Source organism: Somniosus microcephalus, chromosome 22 (genome assembly GCF_052327205.1).
Source record: "Somniosus microcephalus isolate GS21.2 chromosome 22, FLI_Smic_1.0, whole genome shotgun sequence".
Lineage (NCBI taxonomy): Eukaryota > Metazoa > Chordata > Chondrichthyes > Squaliformes > Somniosidae > Somniosus > Somniosus microcephalus.
In genome coordinates this window covers 31,522,684-31,544,697 of record NC_141008.1, presented here as the reverse complement: position 1 = coordinate 31,544,697, position 22,014 = coordinate 31,522,684, and the positions used below count along the sequence as shown (strand labels likewise).

General features: G+C 45.4%; 1 protein-coding gene across 2 annotated transcripts in view; it reads left to right on the top strand.

Moving 5' to 3' along the window:
- LOC147102142 (caspase-1-like) overlaps window positions 1-22,014 on the top strand; it is a 47,030-nt gene that overhangs the window by 2,239 nt on the left and 22,777 nt on the right. Inside the window, exons 2-3 of one of the 2 annotated variants that reach the window (XM_085964393.1) lie at window positions 12,502-12,774; window positions 19,288-19,332. In XM_085964393.1, coding sequence (XP_085820519.1) covers window positions 12,502-12,774; window positions 19,288-19,332 — 318 coding nt within the window. Of the gene's footprint in view, window positions 1-12,501; window positions 12,775-19,284; window positions 19,333-22,014 lie in introns of both variants that reach the window. The other variant, XM_085964391.1, reaches the window with a different exon arrangement.

Here is a 22,014-nt window from a genome sequence, read left to right as displayed (position 1 = left end):
AAAACACAGCTGAGATGTCCAAGCAGGACCACGGTCAATGCCACAAAGTGGAATCAAGAATGAGGCTCGAAGCTGGGTGTGAGTAGTGAGTGTCAGATGAATGGACGATCTCCTCCTCTACAACATGCCTCTGTCTAACAAGTATTTTAAATAAACAATTGTTGTCCTGGGACTATCCCTTTTACTGTATGAATTATATATTCTGCTATTTAGATCTCATTAGCATATATTTGTGAAACATTACACATCCCAACATGCTTTAGGCTGGAAGTTCCTTTATATTATTGTTAGGTTGGTCTCTGTGTAAAGAATCTTACAGGAAATGCTGTGGGTGATTTATTCTGGTTAATGTCCTGTTAACCACAAAACAGAAACAGTGTACAGGCTCCAATTTTGTATAATTTTTGTTGTCCAAATTTTAGGGTTTTTCTGTCAAATTGATTTTCAAAAATTGATAGTTATTAAGTACTTTCACTCTGCTGAACATGATTTAAGACTTTTTCACAATTAGTCGAACTCCAATGCATGAACAAAAGTATTTTTTAAACTTCCATTGACTGTCCCCATCTCTCTAATTCTTTCTGTCTTTCTGTAGCTCTTTCACTCTGAAGTTCCCTTTACAAAGAGCTTATTCTCTTATCCTATTAATCCAAAGATAACATTCAGTTCACTTTTAGATTTATAAAGCGTAATTGCCAGCGTGAGCTACTGTGCCAGTGGTACTTATTAATATTCAGGCACATGCTGCTTTAATGGTCAGAAGAATGTGGGCAATGTGCGCCCGAATTTCCGATCTACACTGCTGATGGGTGAGGCTCCCCACCGAGAGTGCAAACAAGTAAAATGCCCCATTACTACAGACATACAGTATAGGCACAGACACCCGCATTGAAAGAAAGACTTTCTACAGCGCCTTTCACAATCACCAAACATCTCAAAGCGCTTTACAGCTAATGAAGTACTTTTGAAGTGTAGTCACTGTTGTAATGTGGGAAACACGGCAGCCAATTTGCGCACAGCAAGCTCCCACAAACAGCAATGTGAAAATGACCAGGTAAACTGTTTTTGTTATGTTGATTGAGAGATAAATATTGGTCAGGACACCAGGGATAACTCACCTGCACTTCTTCGAAATAGTGCCATGGGACCTATTATGTCCACCTGAGAGAGCAGACAGGGCCTTGGTTTAACGTCTCATCCGAAAGACGGCACCTCTGACAGTGCAGCACTCCATCAGCAATGCACGAAAGTGTCAGCCTAGATTTATGTGCACAAGTCCCTGGAGTGGGACTTGAACCCACAACCTTCTGACTCAGAGGCAAGTGTGCTACCCACTGAGTCACAGCTGACACTGTTAGACATTGTTAGTAATAATGTTCCACTCACTGACCCTGTACAGTAACACTGTTGGTTATATTCCACTCACTGACCCTGTACAGTAACACTGTTGGTTATATTCCACTCACTGACCCTGTACAGTAACACTGTTGGTTATATTCCACTCACTGACCCCACACAGTAACACTGTTGGTTATATTCCACTCACTGACCCTGTACAGTAACACTGTTGGTTATATTCCACTCACTGACCATGTACAGTAACACTGTTGGTTATATTCCACTCACTGACCCCACACAGTAACACGTTGGTTATATTCCACTCACTGACCCTGTACAGTAACACTGTTGGTAATATTCCACTCACTGACCCTGTACAGTAACACTGTTGGTTATATTCCACTCACTGACCCTGTACAGTAACACTGTTGGTTATATTCCATTCACTGACCCTGTACAGTAACATTGTTGGTTATATTCCACTCACTGACCCTGTACAGTAACACTGTTGGTTATATTCCACTCACTGACCCTGTACAGTAATACTGTTGGTTATATTCCACTCACTGACCCTGTACAGTAACACTGTTGATTATATTCCACTCACTGACCCTGTACAGTAACACTGTTGGTTATATTCCACTCACTGACCCTGTACAGTAACACTGTTGGTTATATTCCACTCACTGACCCTGTACAGTAACACTGTTGGTTATATTCCACTCACTGACCGTGTACAGTAACACTGTTGGTTATATTCCACTCACTGACCCTGTACAGTAACACTGTTGGTTATATTCCACTCACTGACCCTGTACAGTAACACTGTTGGTTATATTCCACTCACTGACCCTGTACAGTAACACTGTTGGTTATATTCCACTCACTGACCCTGTACAGTAACACTGTTGGTTATATTCCACTCACTGACCCTGTACAGTAACACTGTTGGTTATATTCCACTCACTGACCCTGTACAGTAACACTGTTGGTTATATTCCACTCACTGACCCTGTACAGTAACACTGTTGGTTATATTCCACTGACTGACCCTGTACAGTAACATTGTTGGTTATATTCCACTCACTGACCCTGTACAGTAACACTGTTGGTTATATTCCACTCACTGACTCTGTACAGTAACACTGTTGGTTATATTCCACTCACTGACCCTGTACAGTAACACTGTTGCTTATATTCCACTCACTGACCCTGTACAGTAACACTGTTGGTTATATTCCACTCACTGACCCTGTACAGTAAAACTTGGTTATATTCCACTCACTGACCATGTACAGTAACACTGTTGGTTATAGTCCACTCACTGACCCTGTACAGTAACACTGTTGGTTATATTCCACTCACTGACCCTGTACAGTAACACTGTTGGTTATATTCCACTCACTGACCCCACACAGTAACACTGTTGGTTATATTCCACTCACTGACCATGTACAGTAACACTGTTGGTTATATTCCACTCACTGACCCCACACAGTAACACTGTTGGTTATATTCCACTCACTGGCCCTGTACAGTAACACTGTTGGTTATATTCCACTCACTGACTCTGTACAGTAACACTGTTGGTTATATTCCACTCACTGGCCCTGTACAGTAACACTGTTGGTTATATTCCACTCACTGACCCCACACAGTAACATTGTTGGTTATATTCCACTCACTGACCCTGTATAGTAACACTATTGGTTATATTCCACTCACTGAACCTGTACAGTAACACTGTTGGTTATATTCCACTCACTGACCCTGTACAGTAACACTGTTGGTTATATTCCACTCACTGTCCCTGTACAGTAACACTGTTGGTTATATTCCACTCACTGTCCCTGTACAGTAACACTGTTGGTTATATTCCACTCACTGACCCTGTACAGTAACACTGTTGGTTATATTCCACTCACTGACCCTGTACAGTAACACTGTTGGTTATATTCCACTCACTGATCCTGTACAGTAACACTGTTGGTTATATTCCACTCACTGACCCTGTACAGTAACACTGTTGGTTATATTCCACTCACTGACCCTGTAGAGTAACACTGTTGGTTATATTCCACTCACTGACTCTGTACAGTAACACTGTTGGTTATATTCCACTCACTGACCCTGTACAGTAACACTGTTGGTTATATTCCACTCACTGACACTATACCGTAACACTGTTGGTTATATTCCACTCACTGACCCTGTACAGTAACACTGTTGGCTATATTCCACTCACTGACCCTGTGCAGTAACACTGTTGGTTATATTCCACTCACTGACCCTGTACAGTAACACTGTTGGTTATATTCCACTCACTGGCCCTGGACAGTAACACTGTTGGTTATATTCCACTCACTGACCCTGTACAGTAACACTATTGGTTATATTCCACTCACTGACCCTGTACAGTAACACTGTTGGTTATATTCCACTCACTGACCCTGTACAGTAACACTGTTGGTTATATTCCACTCATTGACCCTGTACAGTAACACTGTTGATTATATTCCACTCACTGACCCCGTACAGTAACACTGTTGGTTATATTCCACTCACTGACCCCACACAGTAACACTGTTGGTTATATTCCACTCACGGACCCTGTACAGTAACACTGTTGGTTATATTCCACTCACTGACCCTGAACAGTAACACTGTTGGTTATATTCCACTCACTGACCCTGTACAGTAACACTGTTGGTTATATTCCACTCACTGGCCCTGTACAGTAACACTGTTGGTTATATTCCACTCACTGACCCTGTACAGTAACACTGTTGGTTATATTCCACTCACTGACCGTGTACAGTAACACTGTTGGTTATATTCCACTCACTGACCCTGTACAGTAACACTGTTGGTTATATTCCACTCACTGACCCTGTACAGTAACACTGTTGGTTATATTCCACTCACTGACCCTGTACAGTAACACTGTTGGTTATATTCCACTCACTGACCCTGTACAGTAACACTTGGTTATATTCCACTCACTGACCCTGTACAGTAACACTGTTGGTTATATTCCACTCACTGACCCTGTACAGTAACACTGTTGGTTATATTCCACTCACTGGCCCTGTACAGTAACACTGTTGGTTATATTCCACTCACTGACCCTGCACAGTAACACTGTTGGTTATATTCCACTCACTGACACTGTACCGTAACACTGTTGGTTATATTCCACTCACTGACCCTGTACAGTAACACTGTTGGTTATATTCCACTCACTGACCCTGTACAGTAACACTTGGTTATATTCCACTCACTGACCATGTACAGTAACACTGTTGGTTATAGTCCACTCACTGACTCTGTACAGTAACACTGTTGGTTATATTCCACTCACTGACCCTGTACAGTAACACTGTTGGTGAAATTCCACTCACTGACCCCACACAGTAACACTGTTGGTTATATTCCACTCACTGACCATGTACAGTAACACTGTTGGTTATATTCCACTCACTGACCCCACACAGTAACACTGTTGGTTATATTCCACTCACTGGCCCTGTACAGTAACACTGTTGGTTATATTCCACTCACTGACTCTGTACAGTAACACTGTTGGTTATATTCCACTCACTGGCCCTGTACAGTAACACTGTTGGTTATATTCCACTCACTGACCCCACACAGTAACATTGTTGGTTATATTCCACTCACTGACCCTGTACAGTAACACTGTTGGTTATATTCCACTCACTGACCCCACACAGTAACACCGTTGGTTATATTCCATTCACTGACCCTGTACAGTAAAACTGTTGGTTATATTCCACTCACTGTCCCTGTACAGTAACACTGTTGGTTATATTCCACTCACTGGCCCTGTACAGTAACACTGTTGGTTATATTCCACTCACTGACCCCACACAGTAACACTGTTGGTTATATTCCACTCACTGACCCTGTACAGTAACACTGTTGGTTATATTCCACTCAGTGACCCTGTACAGTAACACTGTTGGTTATATTCCACTCACTGACGCTGTACAGTAACACTGTTGGTTATATTCCACTCACTGGCCCTGTACAGTAACACTGTTGGTTATATTCCACTCACTGACCCTGTACAGTAACATTGTTGGTTATATTCCACTCACTGACCGTGTACAGTAACACTGTTGGTTATATTCCACTCACTGACCCTGTACAGTAACACTGTTGGTTATATTCCACTCACTGACCCTGTACAGTAACACTGTTGGTTATATTCCACTCACTGACCCTGTACAGTAACACTGTTGGTTATATTCCACTCACTGACCATGTACAGTAACACTGTTGGTTATATTCCACTCACTGACCCCACACAGTAACACGTTGGTTATATTCCACTCACTGACCCTGTACAGTAACACTGTTGGTAATATTCCACTCACTGACCCTGTACAGTAACACTGTTGGTTATATTCCACTCACTGACCCTGTACAGTAACACTGTTGGTTATATTCCATTCACTGACCCTGTACAGTAACATTGTTGGTTATATTCCACTCACTGACCCTGTACAGTAACACTGTTGGTTATATTCCACTCACTGACCCTGTACAGTAATACTGTTGGTTATATTCCACTCACTGACCCTGTACAGTAACACTGTTGATTATATTCCACTCACTGACCCTGTACAGTACCACTGTTGGTTATATTCCACTCACTGACCCTGTACAGTAACACTGTTGGTTATATTCCACTCACTGACCCTGTACAGTAACACTGTTGGTTATATTCCACTCACTGACCGTGTACAGTAACACTGTTGGTTATATTCCACTCACTGACCCTGTACAGTAACACTGTTGGTTATATTCCACTCACTGACCCTGTACAGTAACACTGTTGGTTATATTCCACTCACTGACCCTGTACAGTAACACTGTTGGTTATATTCCACTCACTGACCCTGTACAGTAACACTGTTGGTTATATTCCACTCACTGACCCTGTACAGTAACACTGTTGGTTATATTCCACTCACTGACCCTGTACAGTAACACTGTTGGTTATATTCCACTCACTGGCCCTGTACAGTAACACTGTTGGTTATATTCCACTCACTGACCCTGTACAGTAACACTATTGGTTATATTCCACTCACTGACACTGTACTGTAACACTGTTGGTTATATTCCACTCACTGATCCTGTACAGTAACACTGTTGGTTATATTCCACTCACTGACCCCGCACAGTAACACTATTGGTTATATTCCACTCACTGACCCTGTACAGTAACACTGTTGGTTATATTCCACTCACTGACCCTGTACAGTAACACTGTTGGTTATATTCCACTCACTGACCCTGTACAGTAACACTGTTGGTTATATTCCACTGACTGACCCTGTACAGTAACATTGTTGGTTATATTCCACTCACTGACCCTGTAGAGTAACACTGTTGGTTATATTCCACTCACTGACCATGTACAGTAACACTGTTGGTTATATTCCACTCACTGACCCTGTACAGTAACACTGTTGCTTATATTCCACTCACTGACCCTGTACAGTAACACTGTTGGTTATATTCCACTCACTGACTCTGTACAGTAACACTGTTGGTTATATTCCACTCACTGACCCTGTACAGTAACACTGTTGGTTATATTCCACTCACTGACCCTGTACAGTAACACTGTTGGTTATATTCCACTCACTGACCGTGTACAGTAACACTGTTGGTTATATTCCACTCACTGACCCTGTACAGTAAAACTTGGTTATATTCCACTCACTGACCATGTACAGTAACACTGTTGGTTATATTCCACTCACTGACCATGTACAGTAACACTGTTGGTTATATTCCACTCACTGACCCCACACAGTAACACTGTTGGTTATATTCCACTCACTGGCCCTGTACAGTAACACTGTTGGTTATATTCCACTCACTGACCCCACACAGTAACACTGTTGGTTATATTCCACTCACTGACCATGTACAGTAACACTGTTGGTTATATTCCACTCACTGACCCCACACAGTAACACTGTTGGTTATATTCCACTCACTGGCCCTGTACAGTAACACTGTTGGTTATATTCCACTCACTGACTCTGTACAGTAACACTGTTGGTTATATTCCACTCACTGGCCCTGTACAGTAACACTGTTGGTTATATTCCACTCACTGACCCCACACAGTAACATTGTTGGTTATATTCCACTCACTGACCCTGTATAGTAACACTATTGGTTATATTCCACTCACTGAACCTGTACAGTAACACTGTTGGTTATATTCCACTCACTGACCCTGTACAGTAACACTGTTGGTTATATTCCACTCACTGTCCCTGTACAGTAACACTGTTGGTTATATTCCACTCACTGTCCCTGTACAGTAACACTGTTGGTTATATTCCACTCACTGACCCTGTACAGTAACACTGTTGGTTATATTCCACTCACTGATCCTGTACAGTAACACTGTTGGTTATATTCCACTCACTGACCCTGTACAGTAACACTGTTGGTTATATTCCACTCACTGACCCTGTAGAGTAACACTGTTGGTTATATTCCACTCACTGACTCTGTACAGTAACACTGTTGGTTATATTCCACTCACTGACCCTGTACAGTAACACTGTTGGTTATATTCCACTCACTGACCCTGTACAGTAACACTGTTGGTTATATTCCACTCACTGACCCTGTACAGTAACACTGTTGGTTATATTCCACTCACTGACCCTGTACAGTAACACTGTTGGTTATATTCCACTCACTGACCCTGTACAGTAACACTGTTGGTTATATTCCACTCACTGACCCTGTACAGTAACACTGTTGGTTATATTCCACTCACTGACCCTGTACAGTAACACTGTTGGTTATATTCCACTCACTGGCCCTGTACAGTAACACTGTTGGTTATATTCCACTCACTGACCCTGTACAGTAACACTGTTGCTTATATTCCACTCACTGACACTGTACCGTAACACTGTTGGTTATATTCCACTCACTGACCCTGTAGAGTAACACTGTTGGTTATATTCCACTCACTGACCCTGTACAGTAACACTTGGTTATATTCCACTCACTGACCATGTACAGTAACACTGTTGGTTATAGTCCACTCACTGACTCTGTACAGTAACACTGTTGGTTATATTCCACTCACTGACCCTGTACAGTAACACTGTTGGTGAAATTCCACTCACTGACCCCACACAGTAACACTGTTGGTTATATTCCACTCACTGACCATGTACAGTAACACTGTTGGTTATATTCCACTCACTGACCCCACACAGTAACACTGTTGGTTATATTCCACTCACTGGCCCTGTACAGCAACACTGTTGGTTATATTCCACTCACTGACTCTGTACAGTAACACTGTTGGTTATATTCCACTCACTGGCCCTGTACAGTAACACTGTTGGTTATATTCCACTCACTGACCCCACACAGTAACATTGTTGGTTATATTCCACTCACTGACCCTGCACAGTAACACTGTTGGTTATATTCCACTCACTGACCCCACACAGTAACACTGTTGGTTATATTCCATTCACTGACCCTGTACAGTAACACTGTTGGTTATATTCCACTCACTGTCCCTGTACAGTAACACTGTTGGTTATATTCCACTCACTGACCCTGTACAGTAACACTGTTGGTTATATTCCACTCACTGACCCTGTACAGTAACACTGTTGGTTATATTCCACTCACTGACCCTGTACAGTAACACTGTTGGTGATATTCCACTCACTGCCCCTGTACAGTAACACTGTTGGTTATATTCCACTCACTGTCCCTGTACAGTAACACTGTTGGTTATATTCCACTCACTGACCCTGTACAGTAACACTGTTGGTTATATTCCACTCACTGACCCTGTACAGTAACACTGTTGGTTATATTCCACTCACTGACGCTGTACAGTAACACTGTTGGTTATATTCCACTCACTGGCCCTGTACAGTAACACTGTTGGTTATATTCCACTCACTGACGCTGTACAGTAACACTGTTGGTTATATTCCACTCACTGGCCCTGTACAGTAACACTGTTGGTTATATTCCACTCACTGACCCTGTACAGTAACACTGTTGGTTATATTCCACTCACTGACCCTGTACAGTAACACTGTTGGTTATATTCCACTCACTGACCCTGTACAGTAACACTGTTGGTTATATTCCACTCACTGACCCTGTACAGTAACACTGTTGGTTATATTCCACTCACTGACCCTGTACAGTAACACTGTTGGTTATATTCCACTCACTGGCCCTGTACAGTAACACTGTTGGTTATATTCCACTCACTGAACCTGTACAGTAACACTGTTGGTTATATTCCAATCACTGACACTGTACCGTAACACTGTTGGTTATATTCCACTCACTGACCCTGTACAGTAACACTTGGTTATATTCCACTCACTGACCATGTACAGTAACACTGTTGGTTATAGTCCACTCACTGACTCTGTACAGTAACACTGTTGGTTATATTCCACTCACTGACCCTGTACAGTAACACTGTTGGTTATATTCCACTCATTGACCCCACACAGTAACACTGTTGGTTATATTCCACTCACTGACCCTGTACAGTAACACTGTTGGTTATATTCCACTCATTGACCCCACACAGTAACACTGTTGGTTATATTCCACTCACTGACCATGTACAGTAACACTGTTGGTTATATTCCACTCACTGACCCCACACAGTAACACTGTTGGTTATATTCCACTCACTGGCCCTGTACAGTAACACTGTTGGTTATATTCCACTCACTGACTCTGTACAGTAAAACTGTTGGTTATATTCCACTCACTGACCCTGTACAGTAACACTGTTGGTTATATTCCACTCACTGTCCCTGTACAGTAACACTGTTGGTTATATTCCACTCACTGTCCCTGTACAGTAACACTGTTGGTTATATTCCACTCACTGACCCTGTACAGTAACACTGTTGGTTATATTCCACTCACTGACCCTGTACAGTAACACTGTTGGTTATATTCCACTCACTGATCCTGTACAGTAACACTGTTGGTTATATTCCACTCACTGACCCTGTACAGTAACACTGTTGGTTATATTCCACTCACTGACCCTGTAGAGTAACACTGTTGGTTATATTCCACTCACTGACTCTGTACAGTAACACTGTTGGTTATATTCCACTCACTGACCCTGTACAGTAACACTGTTGGTTATATTCCACTCACTGACACTGTACCGTAACACTGTTGGTTATATTCCACTCACTGACCCTGTACAGTAACACTGTTGGTTATATTCCACTCACTGTCCCTGTACAGTAACACTGTTGGTTATATTCCACTCACTGACCCTGTACAGTAACACTGTTGGTTATATTCCACTCACTGAACCTGTACAGTAACACTGTTGGTTATATTTCACTGACTGACCCTGTACAGTAACATTGTTGGTTATATTCCACTCACTGACCCTGTACAGTAACACTGTTGGTTATATTCCACTCACTGACCCTGTACAGTAACACTGTTGGTTATATTCCACTCACTGACCCTGTACAGTTACACAGTTGGTTATAGTCCACTCACTGACCCTGTACAGTAACACTGTTGGTTATATTCCACTCACTGACTCTGTACAGTAACACTGTTGGTTATATTCCACTCACTGACCCTGTACAGTAACACTGTTGCTTATATTCCACTCACTGACCCTGTACAGTAACACTGTTGGTTATATTCCACTCACTGACCCTGTACAGTAACACTTGGTTATATTCCACTCACTGACCATGTACAGTAACACTGTTGGTTATAGTCCACTCACTGACCCTGTACAGTAACACTGTTGGTTATATTCCACTCACTGACCCTGTACAGTAACACTGTTGGTTATATTCCACTCACTGACCCCACACAGTAACAGTGTTGGTTATATTCCACTCACTGACCATGTACAGTAACACTGTTGGTTATATTCCACTCACTGTCCCTGTACAGTAACACTGTTGGTTATATTTCACTCACTGTCCCTGTACAGTAACACTGTTGGTTATATTCCACTCACTGACCCTGTACAGTAACACTGTTGGTTATATTCCACTCACTGACCCTGCACAGTAACACTGTTGGTTATATTCCACTCACTGATCCTGTACAGTAACACTGTTGGTTATATTCCACTCACTGACCCTGTACAGTAACACTGTTGGTTATATTCCACTCACTGACCCTGTAGAGTAACACTGTTGGTTATATTCCACTCACTGACTCTGTACAGTAACACTGTTGGTTATATTCCACTCACTGACCCTGTACAGTAACACTGTTGGTTATATTCCACTCACTGACACTGTACCGTAACACTGTTGGTTATATTCCACTCACTGACCCTGTACAGTAACACTGTTGGCTATATTCCACTCACTGACCCTGTGCAGTAACACTGTTGGTTATATTCCACTCACTGACCCTGTACAGTAACACTGTTGGTTATATTCCACTCACTGGCCCTGTACAGTAACACTGTTGGTTATATTCCACTCACTGACCCTGTACAGTAACACTATTGGTTATATTCCACTCACTGACCCTGTACAGTAACACTGTTGGTTATATTCCACTCACTGACCCTGTACAGTAACACTGTTGGTTATATTCCACTCACTGGCCCTGTACAGTAACACTGTTGGTTATATTCCACTCACTGACCCTGTACAGTAACATTGTTGGTTATATTCCACTCGTTGACCCTGTACAGTAACACTGTTGGTTATATTCCACTCACTGACCGTGTACAGTAACACTGTTGGTTATATTCCACTCACTGACCCTGTACAGTAACACTGTTGGTTATATTCCACTCACTGGCCCTGTACAGTAACACTGTTGGTTATATTCCATTCACTGACCCTGTACAGTAACACTGTTGGTTTTATTCCACTCACTGATCCTGTACAGTAACACTGTTGGTTATATTCCACTCACTGAACCTGTACAGTAACACTGTTGGTTATATTCCACTCACTGACCCTGTACAGTAACACTGTTGCTTATATTCCACTCACTGATCCTGTACACCTGTATCCAACTCACCTGTATTAAAGTCAGCTACAAGCAGAACAACAAAAAAATCAACGTTTATTTTCTTCATTTCAGACAAGAAGCTGAGGCGCCTGAGAACAAATTTGGTGAATGGACTTAGCAGCGGTGTCATTGCTGATCTGGTGGATGAAATGCAGGGGGACAATGTGATCAATACCTCCGAATGTGAAGAAATTTTCCAAGCAAATGCAACGACTAAAAACAAAGCTAGATGCCTTATTGACACCGTGACAAGAAAGGGAGCACAAGCCAGTGAGAAACTCATTGAGAGTCTGAACGGAGCAGACAAAGAGCTCTGCAAAAAGCTGGGCCTAGATCTGGCAGAAAGTAGGTAACAGAACAGAAAAGGGAGCGTGGCACCAGCGACTAAATAGCAATAAAGCCTTCAGTGTAGGAATCGGATGATTTAAAGTAAAGTGGTAATGTGCATTCAACCAACAATCCCAAACCAGAGGAGCTGTGTGCTCACACTGTCCGTCCCCAGCCCAGGGGAGCTGTCTGCTCACACTGTCCGTCCCCAGCCCAGGGGAGCTGTGTGCTCACACTGTCAGTCCCCAAACCAGGGGAGCTGTGTGCTCACACTGTCAGTCCCCAAACCAGGGGAGCTGTGTGCTCACACTGTCAGTCCCCAAACCAGGGGAGCTGTGTGCTCACACTGTCAGTCCCCAAACCAGGGGAGCTGTGTGCTTACACTGTCAGTCCCCAGCCCAGGGGAGCTGTGTGCTCACACTGTCAGTCCCCAAACCAGGGGAGCTGTGTGCTCACACTGTCAGTCCCCAAACCAGAGGAGCTGTGTGCTTACACTGTCAGTCCCCAGCCCAGGGGAGCTGTGTGCTCACACTGTCAGTCCCCAAAGCAGGGGAGCTCAGTGCTCACACTGTCAGTCCCCAGCCCAGAGGAGCTGTGTGCTCACACTGTCAGTCCCCAAACCAGGGGAGCTGTGTGCTCACACTGTCAGTCCCCAAACCAGAGGAGCCGTGTGCTTGCACAGTCAGTCCCCAGCCCAGAGGAGCTGTGTGCTCACACTGTCAGTCCCCAAACCAGGGGAGCTGTGTGCTCACACTGTCAGTCCCCAAACCAGGGGAGCTGTGTGCTCACACTGTCAGTCCCCAGCCCAGGGGAGCTGTGTGCTCACACTGTCAGTCCCCAAACCAGGGGAGCTGTGTGCTCACACTCTCAGTCCCCGAACCAGGGGAGCTGTGTGCTCACACTGTCAGTCCCCAGCCCAGGGGAGCTGTGTGCTCACACTGTCAGTCCCCAAACCAGGGGAGCTGTGTGCTCACACTGTCAGTCCCCAAACCAGAGGAGCTGTGTGTTCACACTGTCTGTCCCCAGCCCAGGGGAGAACATAAGAACATAAGAAATAGGAGCAGGAGTAGGCCAATCGGCCCCTCGAGCCTGCTCCGCCATTCAATAAGATCATGGCTGATCTGATCCTAACTGCCAATCCACTATCACAGAACCATCTCCTGAATCTAACAGAATTAGACACACGAAATAGGAGCAGGATCAGGCTACACGGCCCCTGGGCCCGCTCCGCTACCCACAGGCCATGACCGATCCGAACCTAGACTCATGTCCAAATTCCTGCCCGCTCCCCATAACCCTTAATTCCCTTTACTTCTAGGAAACTGTCTATTTCTGTTTTAAATTTATGTAATGATGTAGCTTCTACAGCTTTTTGGGGCAGCATATTCCATGGACCTACCACCCTCTGAGTGAAGTAGTTCCTCCTCATCTCAGTTTTGAAAGAGCAGCCCCTTATTCTAAGACTATGCCCCCTAGTTCTAGTTTCACCCATCATCGGGAACACCCTCCCCGCATCCACCCAATCCAACCCCTTCACAATCTTATATGTTTCAATAAGATCGCCTCTCATTCTTCTGAACTCCAATGAGTAGAGTCCCAATCTACTCAACCTCTCCTCATATGTCCATCCCCTCGTCCCCGGGATTAACCGAGTGAACCTTCTTTGTACTGACTCGAGAGCAAGTATGTCTTTTCTTAAGTATGGACACCAAAACTGTCTGCAGTATTCCAGGTGCGGTCTCATCAATACCTTGTACAACTGAAGCAATACCTCCCTATTTTTATATTCTATCCCCCTAGCAATGAAAGCCAACATTCCATTGGCCTTCTTAATCACTTGCTGCACCTGCATACTAACCTTTTGAGTTTTGTGCACCAGGACCCCCAGATCCCTTTGTACTTCAGTACTTTCCAGTTTCTTGCCATTAAGATAATAACTTGCTCTATGATTTTTCCTGCCAAAGTGCATAACCTCACACTTTCCAGTATTGTATTCCATCTGCCAAATCTTTGCCCACTTACTTAGCCTGTCTTATGTCCCCTTGCAGGTTTTTTATGTCCTCCTCACTCACTACTTTCCCTCCCATCTTAGTATCATCTGCAAACTTTGATATGTTACACTCGGTCCCCTCTTCCAAATCGTTAATATAGATTGTAAAGAGTTGGGGACCCAGCACTGACCCCTGCGGAACACCACTAGTTACTGATTGCCAGTCTGAGAATGAACCATTTATCCCAACTCTCTGCCTTCTGTTAGATAGCCAATCCTCTATCCATGCCAGAATATTACCCCTAGTCCCGTGATTTTTTATCTTAAGCAATAATCTTCTGTGTGGCACCTTGTCAAATGCCTTTTGGAAGTCTAAATACACTACGTCCACTGGTTCCCCTTTATCCACCCTATATGTTACTTCCTCAAAGAACTCCAGCAAATTTGTCAAACATGACTTCCCCTTCATAAAACCATGCTGACTTTGTCCTATTAAATTATGATTATCCAAATGTCCTGTTACTGTCTCCTTAATAATGGACTCCAAAATTTTACCTACCACAGATGTTAGGCTAACCGGTCTATAGTTTCCAGCCTTCTGTCTACTGCCCTTTTTAAATAAGGGTGTTACATTAGCAGTTTTCCAGTCTGCCGGGACCTTTGCCGAGTCCAGGGAGTTTTGGAAAATTATTACCAATGCATCCACAATCCCTACCGCCACTTCCCTCAAGACCCTAGGATGTAAGCCATCAGGTCCAGGTGATTTATCCGCCTTGAGTCCCATTATTTTACCGAGTACCACTTCATTAGTGATTTTGATCGTGTTTAGCTCCTCCCCCCCTTTAGCCCCCTGTTTGTCCAGTGTTGGGATATTCTTAGTGTCTTCTACTGTAAAGACTGATACAAAATATTCATTCAGTGTTTTTGCCATCTCCATATTTCCCACCATTAATTTCCCAGTCTCATCCTCTAAGGGACCAACATTTACTTTAGCCACCCTTTTTCTTTTTATATAACTATAAAAACTCTTACTATCTGTTTTTATATTTTTTGCTAATTTACTTTCATAATCTATCTTCCCTTTCTTAATCAATCTTTTTGTTATTTTTTGCTGTCTTTTAAAGTTTTCCCAATCCTCTATCCTCCCACTAGATTTGGCTACCTTATATGCCCTTGTTTTTAGTCGAATACTATCCTTAATTTCTTTACTTAGCCACGGATGGCTGTCTTTTCTTTTACACCCTTTTCTTCTCAGTGGAATATATATTTTTTGGAAGTTGTAAAATAACTCCTTAAATGTACACCACTGATCATGTATCGTCTTACCCTTTAATCTATTTTCCCAATCCACTCTACTCAATTCCGCTCTCATACCTTCATAGTCTCCTTTATTCAAGCTTAGCACGCTTGTTTGAGATCCAACCTTCTCACCCTCTAATTGACTATGGAATTCAACCATGTTATGGTCACTCATTCCAAGGGGATCCTTTACTAGGACATTTTTAATTAATCCTGTCTCGTTACACAGGACCAGATCTAAGGTTGCTTGCCCCCTGGTCGGTTCAGTTACATACTGCTCAAGAAACCCATCCCTAATACACTCAATGAACTCATCCTCAAGGCAGCCCTGCCCAGTTTGATTTGTCCAATTAATATGATAGTTAAAATCCCCCATAATTATAGATGTTCCCTTATTACAAGACTCAACTATTTCCTGATTGATACTCCGTCCAACAGAGTTGCCACTGTTCGGAGGCCTATAGACTACACCCACTAGTGTTTTTTTCCCCTTATTATTCCTTACCTCCACCTAAACTGTTTCATTATCCTGATCTTTTGACCCAATATCATTTCTCTGTATTACAGTGATTCCTTCCTTTATTAACATAGCCACCCCACCTCCCCTTCCTTCCTGCCTGTCCTTCCTGATCGTTAAATAACCTGGTATGTTTAATTCCCAGGCATTGTCACCCTGCAGCCATGTTTCTGTAATGGCCACAAGATCATACCCATATGTAGTTATTTGTGCCATTAACTCGTCTATTTTGTTATGAATGCTACGTGCATTCAGATAGAGAACTTTCAAAGATGTTTTTTGACACTTAGTTCCTGCTTTTGCCCTTTTTATTACTTTACCTTTTACTCCATACCTTCTGCCCCTTCCTGACACGCTCTGGTTTTCAATTTCCCCACTGCTACCTAATTCTATGACCTTCTCTGTTGTCATTTTTATTATTTGCTCTCTAGGAACCTCCCCCCCACTAGTTAGTTTAAAGCCCTCTCTACAGCCCTAGTTATATGATCCGCCAGGACTCTAGTCCCAGCACTGGCCAAGTGAAGCCCGTCCCAACGGAACAGCTCCCTCTTGCCCCAGTACTGGTGCCAGTGTCCCAGGAAGCAAAACCCATTTCTCCCACACCAGTCTTTGAGCCACGCATTTAACTCTCTAATTTTATTTGTCCTAGCCAAATTCGCTCGTGGCTCAGGTAATAATCCAGAGATTATTACCCTTGTGGTTCTGCTTTTTAATTTGGCCCCTAGCTGCTCAAACTCCCTCAGCAGAACCTCCTTCCTTGTCCTATCTATGTCGTTGGTACCAACATGGACCACGACAACTGGATCCTCCCCCTCCCACTCCAAGTTTCTCTCCAGTCCAGAGGAGATGTCCTTAACCCTGGCACCGGGCAGGCAACACAGCCTTCGGGACTCTCGCTCTCGGCTGCAAAGAACTCTATCTATCCTGCTCACACTGTCAGTCCCCAAACCATAGGAGCTGAGTGCTTACACTGTCAGTCCCCAAACCAGAGGAGCTGTGTGCTCACACTGTCAGTCCCCAAACCAGGGGAGCTGAGTGCTCACACTGTCAGTCCCCAAACCAGAGGAGCTGTGTGCTCACACTGTCAGTCCCCAAACCAGAGGAGCTGTGTGCTCACACTGTCAGTCCCCAAACCAGGGGAGCTGTGTGCTCACACTGTCAGTCCCCAAACCAGGGGAGCTGTGTGCTCACACTGTCAGTCCCCAAACCAGAGGATTGTGTGCTCACACTGTCAGTCCCCAAACCAGTGCAGCTGTGTGCTCACACTGTCAGTCCCCAAACCAGGGGAGCTGTGTGTTCACACTGTCAGTCCCCAAACCAGAGGATGTGTGCTCACACTGTCAGTCCCCAAACCAGGGGAGCTGAGTGCTCACACTGTCAGTCCCCAAACCAGAGGAGCTGTGTACTCACACTGTCAGTCCCAAAACCAGGGGAGCTGTGTGTTCACACTGTCAGTCCCCAAACCAGGGGAGCTGTGTGCTCACACTGTCAGTCCCCAAACCAGAGGAGCTGTGTGTTCACACTGTCAGTCCCCAAACCAGAGGAGCTGTGTGCTCACACTGTCAGTCCCCAAACCAGGGGAGCTGTGTGCTCACACTGTCAGTCCCCAAACCAGAGGAGCTGTGTGTTCACACTGTCAGTCCCCAAACCAGAGGAGCTGTGTGCTCACACTGTCAGTCCCCAGCCCAGGGGAGCTGTGTGCTCACACTGTCAGTCCCCAAACCAGGGGAGCTGTGTGCTCACACTGTCAGTCCCCAAACCAGAGGAGCTGTGTGTTCACACTGTCAGTCCCCAAACCAGGGGAGCTGTGTGTTCACACTGTCAGTCCCCAAACCAGAGGATTGTGTGCTCACACTGTCAGTCCCCAAACCAGGGGAGCTGTGTGCTCACACTGTCAGTCCCCAAACCAGAGGAGCTGTGTGTTCACACTGTCAGTCCCCAAACCAGAGGAGCTGTGTGCTCACACTGTCAGTCCCCAGCCCAGGGGAGCTGTGTGCTCACCAATTACCAGAAGTACAGGGCACCCTTCTTGTGATTTCCTAACGGCACCCAGTCCCTGTGTGAATATTCCCACCTCTGCACCGCAGTTAGGGATGAGAAAATCAGCCAGGGTGCACAATGCTGATTGCGATCTGCGCATGTCAGGGTCAGGATTGGCTACAATCTCCATTGTTTGAATAGCTACCAGCATTGACTGGCTGGGTTACATAGGGAGAGTGATTACTTGATGGGTACTATTATAGTGACTGGTGCCCATGGAACCACATAAAATGTGTCTGTTAGTAGAAATACATTGGACAGCTTCTTATTTATGAAGTCCATTGTATCTCAAAGCAGATCTTGGATGCTTTGTTCAATGGCTTTTTTGGTACTGCAGGTGACTTGTGAACTCTAGAATCATAGTAAGTTACAGCACGGAAGGAGGCTATTTTGGCCCATCGTGTCCGCGCCGGCCAACAAAGAGCTATCCAGCCTAATCCCATTTCCCAGCTCTTGGCCCGTAGCCCTGCAGGTTAGAGCATTCTAAGTGCACATCCAAGTTCTTTTTAAATGTGGTTCAGGTTCCTGCCTCTACCACCCTTTCAGGCAGTGAGTTCCAGACCCCACAACCTTCTGGGTGAAGAAATTTCCCCTCAAATCCCCTCTAAACCTTCCCCCAATTACTTTAAATCTGTGGCCCCTGGTTTTTGACTCTGTACTGATAGTATTTCTATTCTTCCAGCAGATACATCAACCGCTGTTCCAAAGCAAGCTCCCCTGACTCCAGCAGGTGATGTATCTTTTTCTGTATTTTGCACGTGCCTCTGTTGAGCAGTACGCTGCCTGTATGTTTTTCACTGTGTAACTGCACATCGCCCACCTCTGCTGTTTGAGTGGGTCTTGCTGGCAGCTCTAATTACTGGAGTTTTGTACAATGCCCGTTCCCAGTGTTCATTTACACCTGCAATCAGAGCAAATTTAATTTATTTTTATGAAATAAAAGAACTAAATCCTAATATTTTAAACCGGTCCAAAATGTGTGTTTAACATATTCCATTTAATGAATATTTATCCTGTTTTCGTCCATGTTTTAAATGTTTGCTAAGTTGTCCCTAGACAGTAAATTTGCTAGCAATGACTCTAATCCTTGAGTACTGTGGGGCTATTCTGATAGTTTAATGCTGTTATTTATTCAATGTTTTTCTTAAAGTGAGAATCTGAATATTGTAAATCACATTGCGAACAACTGGTAACCCTGGAGTGTACCTGGGTGTAAATTACTCAAGCAAATAGAAATCTTAAAGTTGTAGTATTATCATCCCTGGGCCCAGGAGCAGTACACCTCGATTGGTTTAAGTTACATTTAATCCTTTTTAATGATCTTCTACCAACTCTATACAACTAACACTATCTGAGTTAATGCCTGGTTTAACCACAGACAGTCTGACTAATATGCATCCAGCAGCCCTGAAATGGCAGCACTTCTATCCTCAATCCTTCCAGCACCTGATCATTCCCAGGCCATGACCTGTCCAGTAGCCAGTCACTCCCAGGCCATGACCTGTCCAGTAGCCAGTCACTCCCAGGCCATGACCTGTCCAGTAGCCAGTCACTCCCAGGTCATGACCTGTCCAGTAGCCAGTCACTCCCAGGCCATGACCTGTCCAGGAGCCAGTCACTCCCAGGTCATGACCTGTCCAGTAGCCAGTCACTCCCAGGCCATGACCTGTCCAGTAGCCAGTCACTCCCAGGCCATGACCTGTCCAGTAGCCAGTCACTCCCAGGCCATGACGTGTCCAGTAGCCTGTCACTCACAGGCCATGACCTGTCCAGTAGCCAGTCACTCCCAGGCCATGACCTGTCCAGTAGCCTGTCACTCCCAGGCAATGACCTGTCCAACAGCCAGTCACTCCCAGGCCATGACCTGTCCAGTAGCCAGTCACTCCCAGGCAATGACCTGTCCAACAGCCAGTCACTCCCAGGCCATGACCTGTCCAATAGCCAGTCACTCCCAGGCCATGACCTGTCCAGTAGCCTGTCACTCCCAGGCAATGACCTGTCCAACAGCCAGTCACTCCCAGGCCATGACCTGTCCAGTAGCCTGTCACTCCCAGGCCATGACCTGTCCAGTAGCCAGTCACTCCCAGGCCATGACCTGTCCCGTAGCCAGTCACTCCCAGGCCATGACCTGTCCAACAACCAATCACTCCCAGGCCATGACCTGTCCAACAGCCAGTCACTCCCAGGCCATGACATGTCCAACAGCCAGTCACTCCCAGGCCATGACCTGTCCTGTGGCCAGTCACTCCCAGGCCATGACCTGTCCAACAGCCAGTCACTCCCAGGCCATGACCTGTCCAACAGCCAGTCACTCCCAGGCCATGACCTGTCCAACAGCCAGTCACTCCCAGGCCATGAACTGTCCAGTAGCCAGTCACTCCCAGGCCATGACCTGTCCAACAGCCAGTCACTCCCAGGCCATGACCTGTCCAGTAGCCAGTCACTCCCAGGCCATGGCCTGTCCAACAGCCAGTCACTCCCAGGCCATGACCTGTCCAGTAGCCAGTCACTCCCAGGCCATGACCTGTCCAGTAGCCAGTCACTCCCAGGCCATGACCTGTCCAACAGCCAGTCACTCCCAGGCCATGACCTGTCCAGTAGCCAGGCACTCCCAGGCCATGACCTGTCCAGTAGCCAGTCACTCCCAGGCCATGACCTGTCCAACAGCCAGTCACTCCCAGGCCATGACCTGTCCAGTAGCCAGTCACTCCCAGGCCATGGCCTGTCCAACAGCCAGTCACTCCCAGGCCATGACCTGTCCAACAGCCAGTCACTCCCAGGCCATGACCTGTCCAACAGCCAATCACTCCCAGGCCATGACCTGTCCAACAGCCAGTCACTCCCAGGCCATGACCTGTCCAGTAGCCAGTCACTCCCAGGCCATGACCTGTCCAGTAGCCAGTCACTCCCAGGCAATGACCTGTCCAACAGCCAGTCACTCCCAGGCCATGACCTGTCCAACAGCCAGTCACTCCCAGGCCATGACCTGTCCAACAGCCAGTCACTCCCAGGTCATGACCTGTCCAGTAGCCAGTCACTCCCAGGCCATGACCTGTCCAGTAGCCAGTCACTCCCAGGCCATGACCTGTCCAACAACCAATCACTCCCAGGCCATGACCTGTCCAACAGCCAGTCACTCCCAGGCCATGACATGTCCAACAGCCAGTCACTCCCAGGCCATGACCTGTCCAGTAGCCTGTTACTCCCAGGCCATGACCTGTCCAACAGCCAGTCACTCCCAGGCCACGACCTGTCCAGTAGCCAGTCACTCCCAGGCCATGACCTGTCCAGTAGCCAGTCACTCCCAGGCCATGACCTGTCCTGTGGCCAGTCACTCCCAGGCCATGACCTGTCCAGTAGCCAGTCACTCCCAGGCCATGACCTGTCCAACAGCCAGTCACTCCCAGGCCAT